The 16808-nt window shown below is 34.2% G+C and overlaps 1 protein-coding gene across 1 annotated transcript in view; it reads left to right on the forward strand.

Moving 5' to 3' along the window:
• The window catches only part of IFT74 (intraflagellar transport 74), a 91313-nt gene extending 75229 nt beyond the window's left edge, over positions 1–16084 (forward strand). Inside the window, exons 17-20 of the mRNA XM_078061323.1 lie at positions 9154–9317; positions 9853–9978; positions 14047–14107; positions 15770–16084. Coding sequence (XP_077917449.1) covers positions 9154–9317; positions 9853–9978; positions 14047–14107; positions 15770–15888 — 470 coding nt within the window. The 3' untranslated portion in view covers positions 15889–16084. The remainder of the gene's footprint in view (positions 1–9153; positions 9318–9852; positions 9979–14046; positions 14108–15769) is intronic.
• The last annotated feature ends 724 nt before the right edge of the window (positions 16085–16808 follow it).

The following is a 16808-nucleotide window of genomic DNA, read 5'->3' on the forward strand; positions in this document are numbered from 1 at the left end:
GTTATTAATATACAGTTGAATTTAGGTTGATGATATAGGTGGATAGTAGTTATTTTATACATTAAAGTATATTTTATCTGCCCAGATTTATTTAGAGTTTGTTTGCTGTAGTTTTATTTGTATATCTGAATTATATGCTAAGAAACTAGAGAAGGTATGTTCTGAATTTGATTTATTGGTTTGACTATCAGAATTTTTTTAATTGTAATAAAAAACACATAACATAAAATATATCATCTTAACCATTAACCATAAGTACAATGTTGAGCAACAGATGTCTAGAACTTTTTCATCTTGCAAAACTGAAACTTCTACCCATTGAACAACTGTCCATTTCCCTCTCATCCCCGTCCTCTGCTAACCACATTCTACTTTGTTTCTATGAGTTTGACTACTCTGAGTACCTCTTATAAGTGAAATCATGCAATATTTGTCTTTTTGTGAATGGATATTTTACTTATCATAATGTCCTCGAGGTTCATCAGTGTTGTAACATGTGACAGGATTTCCTTTTTTTAAAGGCCGAATAATATTCTATAGAATGTATGTATTACACTTTTTATTCATTCACTGATGACATTTAGGTTGTTTTTACCTCTCGGTTATTGTGATTCATGCTGTAATGAACATGGGTGTGCAAATATCTCTTTGAGATCTTTTCAAATATGAGTATTTTTACATCTTTATTTTCTTCTTTCTATAAGCCAAAGAATTTTATCTTTAATTATTCCATCTAGGAAATCTCTGTTTTGTGTTTTAGATGGTAGTTTTAAGGTTTTCATTTATCTAAAGTCAATTTCAATTTAAAGTTTTTGCCTCCTTTAAGCTGTCTTTGTATAATGACTGTTAAGAAACACATTTTTTAAAAAGTAAATATCAATACTAGGAAATGAATTCAATTATAAGGACTTTGATCCTTTCATACTTTTATACTTTGTGTTTACATTTCCTTTTAAAAACTAGTCATTATATTTTCTCCAGTGATGTAGGGTTGAAAAGAATGAGAACTGGCTTTAATTTTATTCGAGTTTATTACTATGATAAGGGTTTTACTGAAAATTTTCCTTATTAAGGTTTGAATTTTCTGGCCCCTACGATTAATTTCATTCACTCAGTTATTCTTAAGTGTTAATTTAAACCAAGCATATAAATTATTTTCCCTCTCTTTCCTTAACACCATCCCCCATCAAAATTTTCTTGTATCTAGAAGTCACCATAAGAAGTCTATACTATTCGGGGCGCCGGGGTGGCTCAGTCGGTTAAGCGTCTGCCTTCGGCTCAGGTTATAAGCGTCTGCCTTCGGCTCAGGTCATGATCCCAGAGTCCTGGGATCGAGCCCCTCATCCAGCTCCCTGCTCAGCGGGAAGCCTGCTTCTCCCTCTCCCACTCCCACTCCTCCTGCTTGTGTTCCCTCTCTCGCTGTCTCTCTGTCAAATAAATCTTAAAAAAAAAAGAAAAAGTCTATACTATCCTTGTTCACCTTTCAGAGATAATGAATTTTTACATTCCCACTTGTGAATTGCCTCCCTTTGGCTCTTGCATTTATAATTGGAAATTATATAGAACTTATATAGAGTTTATATAATTCTATATAATTAAAAATTAAATTCTATATAATTAAAAATTAAATTAAAAATGAAAATCAGGAAAATCAGGGTTGTGTAGGGTTGATTTTCTTTGTGTACTCTGTTTCTTAATGAGCCAATATTATTCCCAAAGGGACAAAATTATTTCTTGGAGGGAGAGTAAAAAAATCATGAATATAATGGTTTGTGGCCCCCCAAAAGTGTCACTGTACAAGTTTCATGGGAGGGTGGTGATTAGCAAAAAAATAGTCTACAGAAGACTCCTTGGGGGGACAATAATGGGGAAAAAAGAGATTGCAAAACACTGGTGTATTGCATGAGTAAAGAGGCAAGGAATCTGTCAGCAATAGTTTTTATTTATATTTTTGGAAAGGAAACTCCAGGGAATAAACAAATGCACTGATGGCAGAATATTTCAGAAACATTTCCCCATGTCAAAGTGGTTCCTTCTGAGATTTTGCTACTATGTACACACTGCTTAGTAAACTTTGCAACTTCATAGCATATCAGAAGGAACTAGTCTGCATCCTCTTCCTGTCTCTTCCCTTGGAGAAGTTTTTAGCTTTTCAAGGGGACCTGCTGTTAAAGGAAGATAAACTTTACCCTATACCAACCAACCATTTTCTCCCTTTCTCTAGGAAAATCAGTTTGTATAGCTCCTAAATGTATGTCCCTAATAGATCTTCAAATTAAACTTCAGTTAGAGTTCAATAACATTTCACTGAACAGTCAAAATATACAAGCTACATACATTTTCTTTTTGGAGCATTGAGACACCATAAGCCTCAGTGACTTTGATTTAGCACTTTGATTTTCATTTTAATTGTTTTCAACCCTAGTTGAGATATGAATCCAACAAAACAAAACACACTCAACAACATTTAAGTCCATATATCCATATGTTTCTTTATAACATATATGTCAGTATGTTTGGATTTTAAGACTCTGCAAGGGACAAAAGGAAATGCTCAAGTTTAATTATACCAATTTCAGTTTGGTTGGGAAAAACTTCCTTTCTTAAATCACTGTCTTTTGAAGCCTTAAAAAAACTATTTGATAGTTTATGCTCTATGATAATTGTTATACATAGAGAGTCATTCAATTTTGAACATGATATTTTTACTGTAATGTTACCTTCCACCTATATTTTAATCCATAATCTCTCTGGTTTCATAGGTAGAAGAAGAAGGTTTAATAGCAGCTTTGTATTTGATTTTCCCATTAGAGAATCTGTATAGATAATAAAACTCAATTCCAAGTAAATTTTGCTAAATTTTATATGAAGAAACCAACTTAATGCCTTCCCCACATAGAGGGAGACATCATGGTAAGAGGGCAACAAAGTGCCAAAATCCACGCATAAACTCTATTCAGATCCTAATCTGACCAGTGAACTATGTAAGCATTTGGGTAAATTTTAGAGGGCCTAGAAAAAAGCAGCAGTTAGAAGTTGAAAGAGCTGAGTACAGAGATTTTACATACTGCCTACTCCAAAGGAGAAAAGTTTAGGGTTTTAGTTCAGCAAAGTTTATTGCTCATTTAATATAAGTCAACACTTTTCAAAGGAGCACAATATAATCCAGAATCTCTACAACATGTCATTTAAAGTGTCAATTATACTATAAAAATTTATAGGAAAATTGAGTCAAGGGGAAAAGCAGTTAATAAACATTAAACCTAAGATAATCCAGATGTTGAAATTAACAGAAGACTTTAAGCGTTTAGAAACATATTTAAGGATTTAAAGGAAAATAAAATCATAACAGATGAACAGATGGAGAATCCCACAGAAAAATAAAAATTACAAAAGAGAACCAAGTGAAGAGTCAGTGAACTTGAGGATCAATAAAAATAATATAATCTGGAGAAGAAATAAAAATGAGCAGAACCTAAATGATCTGTGGGACAGGTTCAGGCAGTCTGATATACATATAATTGGAGTCCCAGAAGGAGTGGAAGCACAGAGAATAGGGGAGAAAAGATAGTTGAAGAAACAATAATGGCTGAAAATTTCCCAAATTTGATGAAAAACCAAGTTCTACAGATATAAGAAGCTCATTGAACCCCAAACATGATTGATATTAAAAATCCCTTACCTAAGCCCATCATAGTTAAACTGCAAAAATGCAACATAAAGAAAAAACAATGAAAAATGCCAGAGAAAAATAATACATATATACAGGGAATAATACATCCCACTATAAGATTAAACTTTATGTTATTTTATTATAAAAATCTTTCACCCCTAAATCTCTAAGTAATAAAAGAAAGATGTTCACATTTGGCTTTTAATACTCTGAAATATCACCATATTTTTATGAGGCTATTCATATCCCTACTTTAAAATAGAGGTAAAGTGAAAGCGAAGTGTTCAAGGATGAAAATGTATCACTACATGCCTCTGTATACAAACAAGTAACTGCTTGGGATATTAGGATTATTGTCATACCTAGCCCTGGGAACATAGGAGAGGGGAAACTAGCTTAGGCAGGTTTGAATTCAGATACCTTCATCTGGATGTGCATGATATATATACGTATTTCAGCTCCATTTTAGTATCCATTTTTTAGTTTGCTCTAATCACATTTTACTTGGATAGCTATAAGAAAAGCAAAACAAAGAATGATGCCTGGGGAAGTCTGAATAGCAAAATTGAGCAAGTGTTACTGTTCCTTTTCTCATAGCTCACTATTCCTCATTGAGGCATCTTTCTGAATCATTAACATTTGCTGTTTTAAAAATGAAATCATAACCTGAGCTTTCAGAGCGCCTGGGTGGCTCAGATGGTTGGGCGTCTGCCTTCGGCTCAGGTCATGGTCCCAGGGTCCTGGGATCGAATCCCACATCAGGCTCCCTGCTAGGCGGGGAGCCTGCTTCTCCCTCTGCCTCTGCCTCTCTCTCTCTCTCTCTCTCTCTGACTCTCATGAATAAATAAATAAAACATTAAAAAAAAAATGAACCTTTCATAAACATGATAATATCACTCAGCAAAAAAAAGAAAAAAAAATCACTCAGCACCAAAGCCTGACTGGCTGTGTGACCTTGGGCAAATGACCTTTCTGATGGGGCTCCTGGGTGGCTCAGTCAGTTAAGTGTCTGCCTTCAGCTCAGGTTATGATCCCAGGGTCCTGGGATGAACCTCATGTCAGGCTCTCTGCTCAGTGGGGAGCCTGCTTCTCCCTCTTCCTCTGCCTGCCTCTCTCCCTCTCTCTCTGTCAAATAAATAAATAAAATCTTAAAAAAAAAAATTACCTTTCTAAATTTCAGTTTCATCATATAACATTTACCTCCTAAGGCTGTTAAGAAAAGTAGAAGGGATAACGTAAAGCCAGGCACATTTCAGGTACTCAATAATATTGGTTCCCTCCATTACTTTTCTTTCACTTTAAAAAAGAACTTTTTTGGGACACCTGGGTGGCTCCATTGGTTAAGCATCTGCCTTAGGCTTGGGTTGTGATCCCAGGTCCTGGGAGTGAGCCCTGCGTTGGGCTCTCTGCTCAGCAGGGAGTCTACTTCTCCCTCTCCCTCTGTGCTCTCGTTCTTTCTCTCTCTCAAGTAAATAAAAATCTTTTTTAAAAATTTAAAAGTAAATTAAAAAATAAAGTCAGAACCACAATGTTAAGTCTCTGAAATAGAGAAGGTAGATATTGTATAATTCTATCAGAACAGAATATTTTTTAAATATTGTTTTCTTATTGTTATTTGTATTCATTATAGAGGATTTGGGAGATATGGAAAAGGATAAATAAGAAAATATAAAATACAGTCTCACTATCAAGAGTTTATGATTATTAAATTTTGTTATTTATCTTTACAGTCTTTTTTCTTTTCTTTTTATTAAGCTTTTTATTTTAATTCCAGTATAGTTAACATACAGTGTTATATTAGTTTCAGGTGTGCAATATAGTGATTCAGCAATTCTATACATTACTCAGTGTTCATCACAGTAAGTAAACTCTTTAATCTCCATCATCTATTTAACCCATCCCCCTACCCACCTCCCCTCTGGTAACCATCAGTTTGTTCTCTGTAGTTAAGAGTCTGTTTCTTGGTTTGTCTCTTTCTCTTCTTTTTTCCCCTTTGCTCATTTGTTTCCTTTCTTAAATTTCACATATGAGTGAAATCATACTGTATTTGTCTTTCTTTGACTGATTTCGCTTAGCAGTATGCTCTCTAGCTGCATATGTGTTGTTGCAAATGGCAAGATTTCATTCTTTTTTATAGCTGGATAGTATTCCATTGTGTGTGTATATATATATATACACACACACACACTTCCCCATATATATATATATATATATATATATACACACACACACCTCTTCTTCTTTATCCATTCATCTACCTATGGACACTTGGGCTGATTACATAATTTGGCTATTGTAAATAATGCTGCAGTAAACATAGGGATGCATGTATCTCTCAATTAGTGTTTTTATATTTTGGGGGGTGAATACCCAGTAGTGTGATTACTGGATTATGGGGTAATTCTATTTTCAACTTTTTGAGGATGCTTCATGCTGTTTTCTACAGTGGCTGCACCAGTTTGCATTCCCACCCATAGTGCACAAGGATTCCTTTTTCTCTACATCCTCACCAACACTTGTTTCTTATATTTTTTATTTTAGCCATCCTAACAGGTGTGAGTAGTTGTAGTTTTTGCATTTCTCTGTTGATGAGTGATGTTGAGTATCTTTTCATGTGTCTGTTGACCACCTGTATGTCTTCTTTGGAAAAATGTCTGTTCATGTCTTCTGCCCATTTTTAATTGGATTATTTGAGGGTTTTTGGTGTTGAGTTGTATCAGTTCTTTATTTATTTTGGATACTAGCCCTTTAGCAGATATGTCATTTGCCAATATATTCTCCAGTCTTTTTTTTTATATTTCATCTTGGAAAAAAAAGAAAAAGCCTCTTCCAGGTATTCTCTGCCCAGCTATCATCCCTCCCTTTCAGAGGTTTCACATCCAAATTTTTAAAAGCCTTCCTCTCCCTCTTGGTCCCATTTTCTTTTCTATGAAATCTTTTCTCAGGAAATACATCAAGGTTTTCCTGGACAGTAAGTCTAACTTGTATTTTGCAGTCTTTTTGTTTGTTTGTTTTAAATCTCTAAGTAGTATTCTGCATTACAAACCACTCTTTTATTCTTGAAATGTCTTTTCACTATCGTTTCTGATTTTTCTTTTATTTCTTTGGTCATTTCTTATTCTCCTTTATGGGATCCTTCATGTAAGTTTATTCTTTAAAAATTTGTTATTCTTACAGGTTCTGTCATGAATCCTTTTCTCTTGATGATTTCACCCATTCCCATAGCTTCAGGTGCTGTCTCTATGTTGATGATTTCAAAATCTCTGTCTTCAAATTTCTCTCAGGGCTTCAGACCCATATATCTATATATGGGCATGTGGGCATGTTTACTATTTGGGTGTTTCTGAGGTAACTCGAACAGCATATCCTAAGTTGGCATGAACCCTTCATCTCATTCCCTCCTACAAACAAAAGTTGATACCTCCCTCTGCCTTTCCTACTATCTACTCCTTTACTCAAGTTGGAAATGGGACTCTCCATTGACTCCTCTTGCTCAACCACTGTATCCAGTCAATTTCTCTAATATCTCTTGAGTCCCTCTACATCTGTCCTTCGTTTTTTTCCTCATTTATTTCCATGTGAGATAGCTTTAGATTTCATATACATAGTTGTCTTCCATTGGAATATAGGTTCTATAAGGATAGGGATTCTCATATGCTTTGTTCATTGCTGTATCCCCTATGCCTAGAAGTTTGCCTGGCACACAGAAAGCACTTAATATTGCTTAGTGAAAAAAAAAAATTCCCTACACTAGTCTAAGATTACTTATGTAGATCACTGAATCAACATTTAACTGGTCTTTCTGTACCAATTAATGCTTTTCCAATTAATTGCCCACATTGAAACCGGAGTGAACTTTCTAAAATTTAATTATGCCACATTCCGATTTAAAATCCATCGATTACTTTTCATAGCTGTTAGGATAAAGTTCCACCTCCCTCTATTTTCATTTAAAAAGCCCTTCATGAACTGAAATTCTTCCCACTTTGAACTTTGGGTTCTAGTCATACTGAACTTCTGTTATTTGTGCATATGTACCATGCTTTCTTACCTCTAGACTTTGCACATGTTGATTGTGTTCTCTGGGACACATTTACTTTCTCCTTAGTTTGGTTGATTCCTAATCCTTAAGGCCTTACTCAGTTAAAAGGCATGTCTTTAGAGAATGCTCTTGATCAGTACCTGTATTACTATTTTCATAGTAGTAAAGACTGTTACCTGTATTACTATTTTCATAGTAGTTATCCATTTATTATAAATGCATATTTAATTTACTGGTTCTACTTCTAGAATATAGCTCCTTGAGCAAAAACAATGTTTCTGTTGATTTCCATTATATTCTTAGCACCTAACACATAGTAGATGCTTCATACTTTAAAAACAAAGTATGAGACACACACACACACTCCCTCCTTCACGTACACATCTATACTCTCAGTCCTCATTATTCATGGATTCTGTATTTGTGAATTTGCCTACTCACCATAATTAATTTGTAGCCCCGAAATCAGTACTTTTAGCACTTTCACAGTCATTTGTGGACATGTGCAGAGTCAAAAATGTGAATTGCCTGACATGCATTCCCAGAAGAGGTCAAATAAAGCAACACTGTCTTCTTGTTTTAGTCCTCACACTATTAGCAAGTATCCTTTATGTGACATATTTAGTGCCATTTTTTCCCCATATTTTTGTACTTTTTGTTCGTGATTTTGCTATATAAAATGGCTCCCAAGCATACTGCTGAAGTGTTGGCTTGTGTTCCTAAGCCCAAGAAGACTGCATTGTGCCTTACAGATTAGCTTCATTATGTTAGATTAGCTTCATTCAGGCATAAGGTTGGCTTTGAGTTCAGTGTTAATGAATGAAAAATATATATTAAATAAGGTGTGTTTAAATAGAAACACACATAAAACAAGGTTATGTGTTAGTTGGTTGATGAAAATACTATGACCAGAGGCTCTCAGGAACCTAACCCTATATCCCCTCTAGGAGCAATAGTTCAGTATTTGTTAACTCAATATTTACAGTGACTTTATAGAATAAAACTACCGTAAGTAATGAGAATTGACTGTAGTTGTAAAATTTTGTTCAAATGTGTATATATATACATATATATATGTATATATATATAAAAAACATTTCATAATTTGCTTTCATGCCCCTATTAAAAATAATGGGCCTTTATCTCATAATATATGTTATTAAGTAAAGAAAAAAACACCTATGTGCATTCTTAAATGTTTGTATGAGCATGGAGATAAATATGGTTGATATATATCAGGTTATGTTGGTTACCTGGAGGATGAATATTTTTTTTTCTTAATTTACCTTTGTATTGTCTCACTGGTTGCACAACGTGAAACATGTTTCTTTTGCAGATATTCTTGTAAAACATGATTTTTAATGGTTGCATTGCATTTCTCTTTGTGAAAGGAATAAAGTTTTGACTAATTTTGGTCTTGAATTTTCTTGTGTTTCAGATAGTCAACGTCTACAGTTGGATCTACAGAAAATGGAACTTCTGGAAAGTAAGATGACTGAGGAACAACATTCTCTGAAAAGCAAAATTAAGCAAATGACAGCTGACCTGGAGACATATAATGATTTGCCGGCTTTAAAATCATCAGGTGAAGAAAAGAAAAAGGTAAATGGTAACAGTCTTACAGACTTATTCAAATTTTTTTTTCTTGATCAAATTTAATATATATGTAGTTCATAGAATTTATTATTTGCAGTTGATTGTTTGATATATAAGCTAAGATGTTTATGTATATAGGAGGAATTTAGAGAGATGTAAGTTTTAAACAAAAGGCAAAGCAAGAAAAAGCAAGAGCATTTCAACAAATACGAACTTTGTTAAATGCAGGTTTGATTATGAAATTTCCCTCCTTAAGATTTACTCATCAGTGGTTTTTCATTGCTATTTACATTAATTTAAAGTAAATTTGGTTGGATAGGAACACATATATAGCAGCCTTAGTAGAGTTATTAATACAGTTAATACTAATTTAGCTTATTATATCTCAAAAGATATTTTTACAGACAGGTTTTAGAGTAATTATAATCTTGGTAGAATTTTACCAGAATATCATTGAAATTATTTAAGTTAAAAATGATTTATATTGGCTTACTAGATATTTGCTAAAGTCTGTTATTTATTTCTATTTGGATCTATCTAGAAGTTACATCAGGAGAGAACAGTATTAACAACCCGCAGAAATGCCTTTAAGAAAATAACAGAGAAGCTAAACGTAGAATTTGAGACACTAAAAACACAATTGCAAGAAAATGAGACACATTCTCAGGTAAAAAGAAAAAAAAAAGACTCTGAAATTTATTTCTGTTTTTAAACTATCTGTCCCATGTTTTTAATCTATATTTTCACCCTGAAACAATTTTTTTTAACTTGCTGTATTTATCCTTCCAGACTTTGTGCTTTGAAGATAGCCAGACTGTACAATCTCCACTCAGAATGAATTTACTTTTGCTCTCCTTCTATAAACCTATATTGAAGGACTACTCTGTGATAGGCCCTGTTCTGGGCACAGCCTATCGGCTAATAATAGCTTTTAAAAATTTCAAAATTAAAACTTTTTTTTTTTTTTAAGATTTATTTGCCAGAGACAACCGCGAGAGAAGGAACACAAGCAGGGGGAGTGGGAGAGGGAGAAGCAGGCTTCCCATTGATCAGGGAGCCCGATGTGGGGCTCGATCCCAGGACCCTGGGATCATGACCTGAACTGAAGGCAGACCCTTAACGACTGAGCCACCCAGGTGCCCCAAAATTAAAACATTTTTAATGGAGAAACTTTGCTAACTCACAAAAACCACAAATAGAGAAAATAAACCTTAATGACTAATATCACAGAAGAATTAATTCTTGTCATTTTTGTGTGGGTCCTTCTAGTCTATATGTATATATGTACGCACATTTTTTATATATATGTATACATTTATTTCTATATATTTATAGAAATGGTATCATATTGTACATATTTGGAAACTTGTTTTTCATTATTAACTATACCTAATAAGTAGTTTGCCTTGTCATAGCTTTTAAAAATATGATTTTTTTTTTTAAGATTTAATTTATTTATTTGACAGAGAGAGACACAGTGAGAGAGGGAACAAAAGCAGGAGGAGTGGGAGAGGGAGAAGCAGGCTTCCCGCAGAGCAGGGAGCCCGATGCGGGGCTCGATCCCAGGACCCTGGGATCATGCCCTGAGCCGAAGGCAGACGCTTTAATGACTGAGCCACCCAGGCGCCCCTAAAAATATGATTCTGTATAATATTTGACTTAATGGATATAGTATAAATTACTGAACCAGTTTCATATTATTGGACATTTAGGTTATTTTTAGTTTTAAAACTGTTTAATGCTGTAAAAAGCAGTCCTGTCCTTGAACTTCTTTTTTTTTTTTTTTTTTAAAGATTTTATTTATTTATTTGACAGAGAAAGAGAGAGCACAAATAGGCAGAGTGGCAGGCAGAGGGAGAGGGAGAGGCAGGCTCTCTGCTGAGCAGGGAGCCAGACGTGGGGCTCGATCCCAGGACCCCAGGATCATGACCTGAGCCGAAGGCAGCCGCTTAACCAACTGAGCCACCCAGGCACCCCCTGTCCTTGAACTTCTTGATGTACATTTCTCATTATTTACACAGGATTCACAGACAAACCCCCCTTTCACATCATTTATCCTACTGATAGAATTACCTGAACAATGTCGGAGGTCTTAGAGATTGAGTGTCCTGTCTGAGAAGGTAGAGATGATACCTGTTTCATTCACTTTCTCCCCACACTGTGCCCGTGGTTGGCACATAATAGGTGTTCAGTAAGTATTTGTTGGAGGATTAAATGAAGCATGTGTGGCATGTACAAAATCAGTAGATAAAGATTGATCATCTCATCTAATTAGTATATATTAGCAATTTGCAACTATGATTTATTAATGCTAAATGCGTTCTTCCTTTTCTTTAAATGGTAACATGATCATGATAGACAATCATTGTTAACATTTTGGTATAATATCCTTGTAAACTTTTTTCCTTTGCAGTTATACACCCATATTGATTATATTATTTTTACAAAAAATGAAATTCTATGCATACAGTCTTTAAACATTCATTTTCTCACAAATGTTTTCAAGCTCCTTTTTTGATATTTTTATGAGTATTTCATTGTATGGATTTACCATTTTAAAAACAAAGACATACCTTATATTCATCTTGAAAGGGGTGACGTCTCATCAGAGTTTGCCACAACTACTAAAAGCTTAGAAGTCACTATTTTACATATTCAGATTTATCAGTTATTCTGTCTCTACTTTATAATAAACAGGTCTAGATACAGATTTGTAAGTGGCAGAATTATCCTAGGCTGTTTAGATTGGGGATGGATACTGGAGAAGAAATCTAAGAAGTTTATGAGGCCATTGTCTTAAATGATTCTTAGGAAAAAATACTGATACTGCTTATGGAATATCAGCTCTCCTTTTTCACTGAATAGATTAAGGAGGAAAACACTTGACAAACACAATTTCTTAGAGCCAGTCAATGGCTACTTGTTTATTCCCACATCAAGTGCTAATCATATACTTAACCCCTTATACTGATAACAGGAATTCATAACAACTCACAATTTACCATCCTTCTCTATATTATTTGTTGCTTTTTGGAAATCCCCATTGATCAAATAAAATCTGGTCTCCTTTTGCAACTATTTTCTCGAAAACCGCTTTTTGACATAGATAAATTTCATAACAGACTTTTTGATGAATGGCTATTATTTATTTGATATCATTTAAATATCTTTATATTGGAACAAACTATAAAACTCCTAGAAGAAAACATTAGGGATAAAGCTCCTTGACATTAGTCTTGGCAACAGTTTTTTGGTTATGACATCAAAAGCACAAACAACAAAGGCAAAAATAAATAAGTATGCCCACATCAAACTAGAAGGCTTCTGCACAGCAAAAGAAACAATCAACAAAATGAAAACAACCTACGGAATGGGAGAAAATATTTTCAAATCATAATATCTGATAAGGGGTTAATATCCAAAATATATAAAGAATATATACAACAGACTGTTTAAGGAAGTTGTAGGGAAAAAACAGATTCATGCTTCAAGATATTCTCAGAGGTTTAAAGGCAAGTCACTAAAACAGATGTATAATATATAAGGAAGTTGACCATCTGACAGAGTGTTGCTTTTATAGCATTATTCATTTAGCACTTAAGAGGTCTGCATTCTAAGAAGGCCACCTCTTTGTATGAAACAAAGGGGAAAAGTTTGGTACTTGACTTTGCAAAAGGTTATTAGAGATTTATTGCCAAAAAGTGCTGACTGCTTCCTTAAGTCCATCTTAACTTTGAGTTCCTATCTGGGGAGCCAGATCTGATTTAATAGTGTTAACTCACAGTACATACAGTTTACATAATTAATTAGTTAGGATTTATCCTAATACCTAGATTTATCTCTTTAGAGGAAACAGTGGGATGGATACTACATTAACACTGAACATATACCCTGAAAATAATTTTAACATGAGAGTAGAAATATTAATGCTGCTTTAGTTATCAGATTCTTAAAAATGATCATTACCTCCTAGAAATGCCTACACAGAATGTTATTGTAATGTTTCATTTCTCAGACAGTCCTTTGCCTAGGAAAAATACTATGTGCATCTTAAAAAAGAAAGACTATAACCCAGAGTTAAAAGGTTAATTAAATCAGAAAAACAATTTAATTCTATAACAGTAAAATTGTCTTCTGAGGAAGCAACCATCAATATAATATCCACATTAGCTTCCTGTTGATGCAGAAATTATTGTAACAGTGCCAGCTTTTTACCAACCCTCTTATAATCTTCACACTGCAGCTCTGCTCTTATCACAGCTTGTGGAATTAGACAGGAAATTTAGCCCTGGAAATAAGGAAGTTACTCCTATATAGTTGAACCTTTGACAGTGTTAGAATATATATCACATTTGTAGCATTAGACTTCCAGATTTCAAGGAGAGATTCCCATCATGTCCCATTCTTTTCTTTCAAGTTCTTTTTGGAAAGGGAAAAGTCATAAATTGTCTTTCAGTTGGCATGTTCATTGGCATAATAAATATTGTAAATATTTTCCAATTAAACATATAGAGTAAAGCCTATTGTCAAATTCAACATTGTATTTATTAATGTATTTACTGTTGTTTAATCCTTTCTAATTTTCCTTTTTGTCTGCCATGCCTTTATCTCACCAAAATGCAAGGAGTTGATAAGATTTAAAATTGAGTGTTTTTTTTTTTCTTATCCTCTTAAAAGCGTGTATAATTATTTTGAATATGGGTACTGTTTAACATTTTTATTTTGTGTTTTTTAGCTTACAAATTTGGAGAGGAAGTGGCAACACCATGAGCAAAATAATTTTGTGATGAAAGAATGTATCCTTTAAAAAACGGCAAATGAACTTGACAGTGATTTTTTTTTTTTTTAAGATTTATTCACTTATTTGAGGCGGGGAGTGGGGACGTAGAGGGAGAGAGAGAATCTCAAGCTGACTCCCCGCTGAGCGGGGAGCCTGATGCAGGGCTCGATCTCACAACCCTGAGATCATAACCTGAGCGCAAACCAAGAGTCAGATGCTCAACTGACTGAGCCACCCAGGCGCCCCAGAGAGATTTTTTTTCCTAAGAATTTCTTTAAAGAAATGAAATGAAATGAAATTTAACACAAACTTATCAAATACCTAATATGTACAAAACACCAAGCTAAACTATGTGGGGAATAAATGAGTAAGACTCAGTTTCCAGTCTACAATAATTAGGGTATTTGTGTGTATACCAAAGTGACAATAGAAAGCAGACTGTACAAAGTCATAGTCTGGCATAGTGATTTAAGTGCACAGAATTTTCAGTGTTGACTTTACTACTTGTAGGTTAGGGACTTCGGGCAATTTATTTAATTTGTTTAAACCCCAATTTTGTCATCTCAAATATAGTTAATATTTCCTTCTCATAGAGCTATTAAAAGAATTATATAAAACCATGCATATATGTATATTCATAATTGCTGTTGCTTATAATGCTGTACCTTGGGTATCTGGGCAGCAGAGGGACGTAAGCCCAGTAGTATCCTGAGAAATTTGACTTTCAAGCTCATCTGTGTTTCAGCCAATTCAACTTCAATTTCTACCAGGGTGGGACTTAAATCCCATCTTCTTGCTAATCTTTTTGTGTGATTATATAGGAGGAAGCAGCTACTGAGGACATGTGTTGTAAAATTATAAGAAACATTTCCCCAAAAGTTATTTTCTATTCCCTTCTTTGACCGTTTAAGGACATCTCTAGCTTGGAGAAGTAGCTCCTGACTCATTGGTAGTTTAGATTCTCCTCCAGGAAACTGCCAAACTTCAGCTCAGGGCAGCGTGGATTCCTGGCTTACTTCCACATCAAATGCATTGGGGCTCTATTCCCAGCAGTCGTGCTACTCAGTTTAAAAGCAAAAGACTCTCAATGTGCTTTAGTCCAGCGGTCTAGTTTATGCAACACAGAGTAGGGGATTTTGAAGTAGAGTGAATTCTAGAGACTTCTGAAATTCAGTGTGGTACTCTAGAAAACATGGTTCTTCTGAACATTCAGTTGTTCACAGACCAGAATTAGATTAAGATGCATAATATTAACTATAAAAAAGCTCTTAGGGCCACCTGGGTGGCTCAGTCAGGTTAAGCATCTAACTCTTGATTTTGGCTCAGGGTCATGAGATTCAGCTCCATGTGGAGCCCCGCACTCAGTGCAGAGTCTGCTTGTCCCTCTCCCTCTGCTCCTCTCTCTCAAATAAATAAATAAATAAATAAAATCTTTTTTTAAAAAAAAGCTCTTATAGTATGTAGGTGAACTTTTTTGAAACAAGTTTTGCTTAGCCTTTTAGGTTTCAATTGATCTTAATCTGTTAATATATATTTTTTAATATATTCTAATTGTGCTTTTTCTGACCATTTTCAATTTTCAATAAGAAAAATTAAAAAAAATGATTTAGTTCCTTCCTAAGCCAAAGTGGATTACTATTTTTGTTGATCACTGTTCCCCCTTAACTCATGTAATTAGTCATAGCAACCAAGAGTCAAGAGAGTGATTACCAGTCAATTATGAAGAATGTAACCAAGCAGATTGCAGAGTACAATAAAAGCATCGTGGACGCTCTACATAGCATGAGCAGAAACTGAGTCTGAACCAACTGCAAGTCTCTATAGTAGTATGCTCTTGCTGCTAAACTTTGTATAAGCTGACTGAAAAAGAATAACTTACCGTTGAAGAGTTTTACCTAAAAATTTTGAGTTCTATAATTTTTGTGACCTCTTTGAAGAGGTTATACTATTTTAAATAGTATAATAGTTCAATAAAAAGTTTGCATACAGAAAAGCATCTTTTTATATTTGTATTTGTGTGGGTGATAAAAATGTGTCAACCAACCAAAAGATGAACTAGAAGTGGCCATTGAGATTCATTTAGTTGGTATAATCCATCATGGCAGCAAATGAGATCATTTTTTTACATGTCAACGCTAGGAGGGATACGTGGAGTGAGATTCTGATTTAGTACTTATGTCAACCTTGTCAAGTTTTGCTTCTAGAAAAAGTAAGAATGGCAGGGAGATGTTTAGCTTTGAACTTTATTTCTCAAATAGGGTATATTTGATGTATTTTAGGGAATATAAAGTTGCAGGTAAGTATATTAACAAATATTCTTTGTATATCAGTTATCCCTAAAGATTCAGAATTGAAAACTTTAACCTTTGCATTTTAAAAATATTTCCTCATGTGTATATACTAGGAAAAACATGAAGTTTAAAAGAAATGCATTTATGGTAGTCTGTTTTAGACAATGGCTGTTGGCTATTCATTGCCACTCTGGAGTATACATTCACTCTTTTGGACTGTAAGTAGATTAATTTTGTATTGCCAGAACATTTGAAAAGAAAAACTAGAAGAGGTAGAATTGTATAGTATAAATCTAAGAGATATTATAGTAACTAAAGAGGTATCTTCTCTTGTGGGCAGGAATAAGTCATCTTGGCCAGCATAAAATAATTCGTAAAACTGTCCTCCTTTTGCTCTGATTTCATGTTCATCAAGTAACTCCACTT

The sequence above is a fragment of the Halichoerus grypus genome, chromosome 14 (assembly GCF_964656455.1).
Source record: "Halichoerus grypus chromosome 14, mHalGry1.hap1.1, whole genome shotgun sequence".
NCBI classification, from domain to species: domain Eukaryota; kingdom Metazoa; phylum Chordata; class Mammalia; order Carnivora; family Phocidae; genus Halichoerus; species Halichoerus grypus.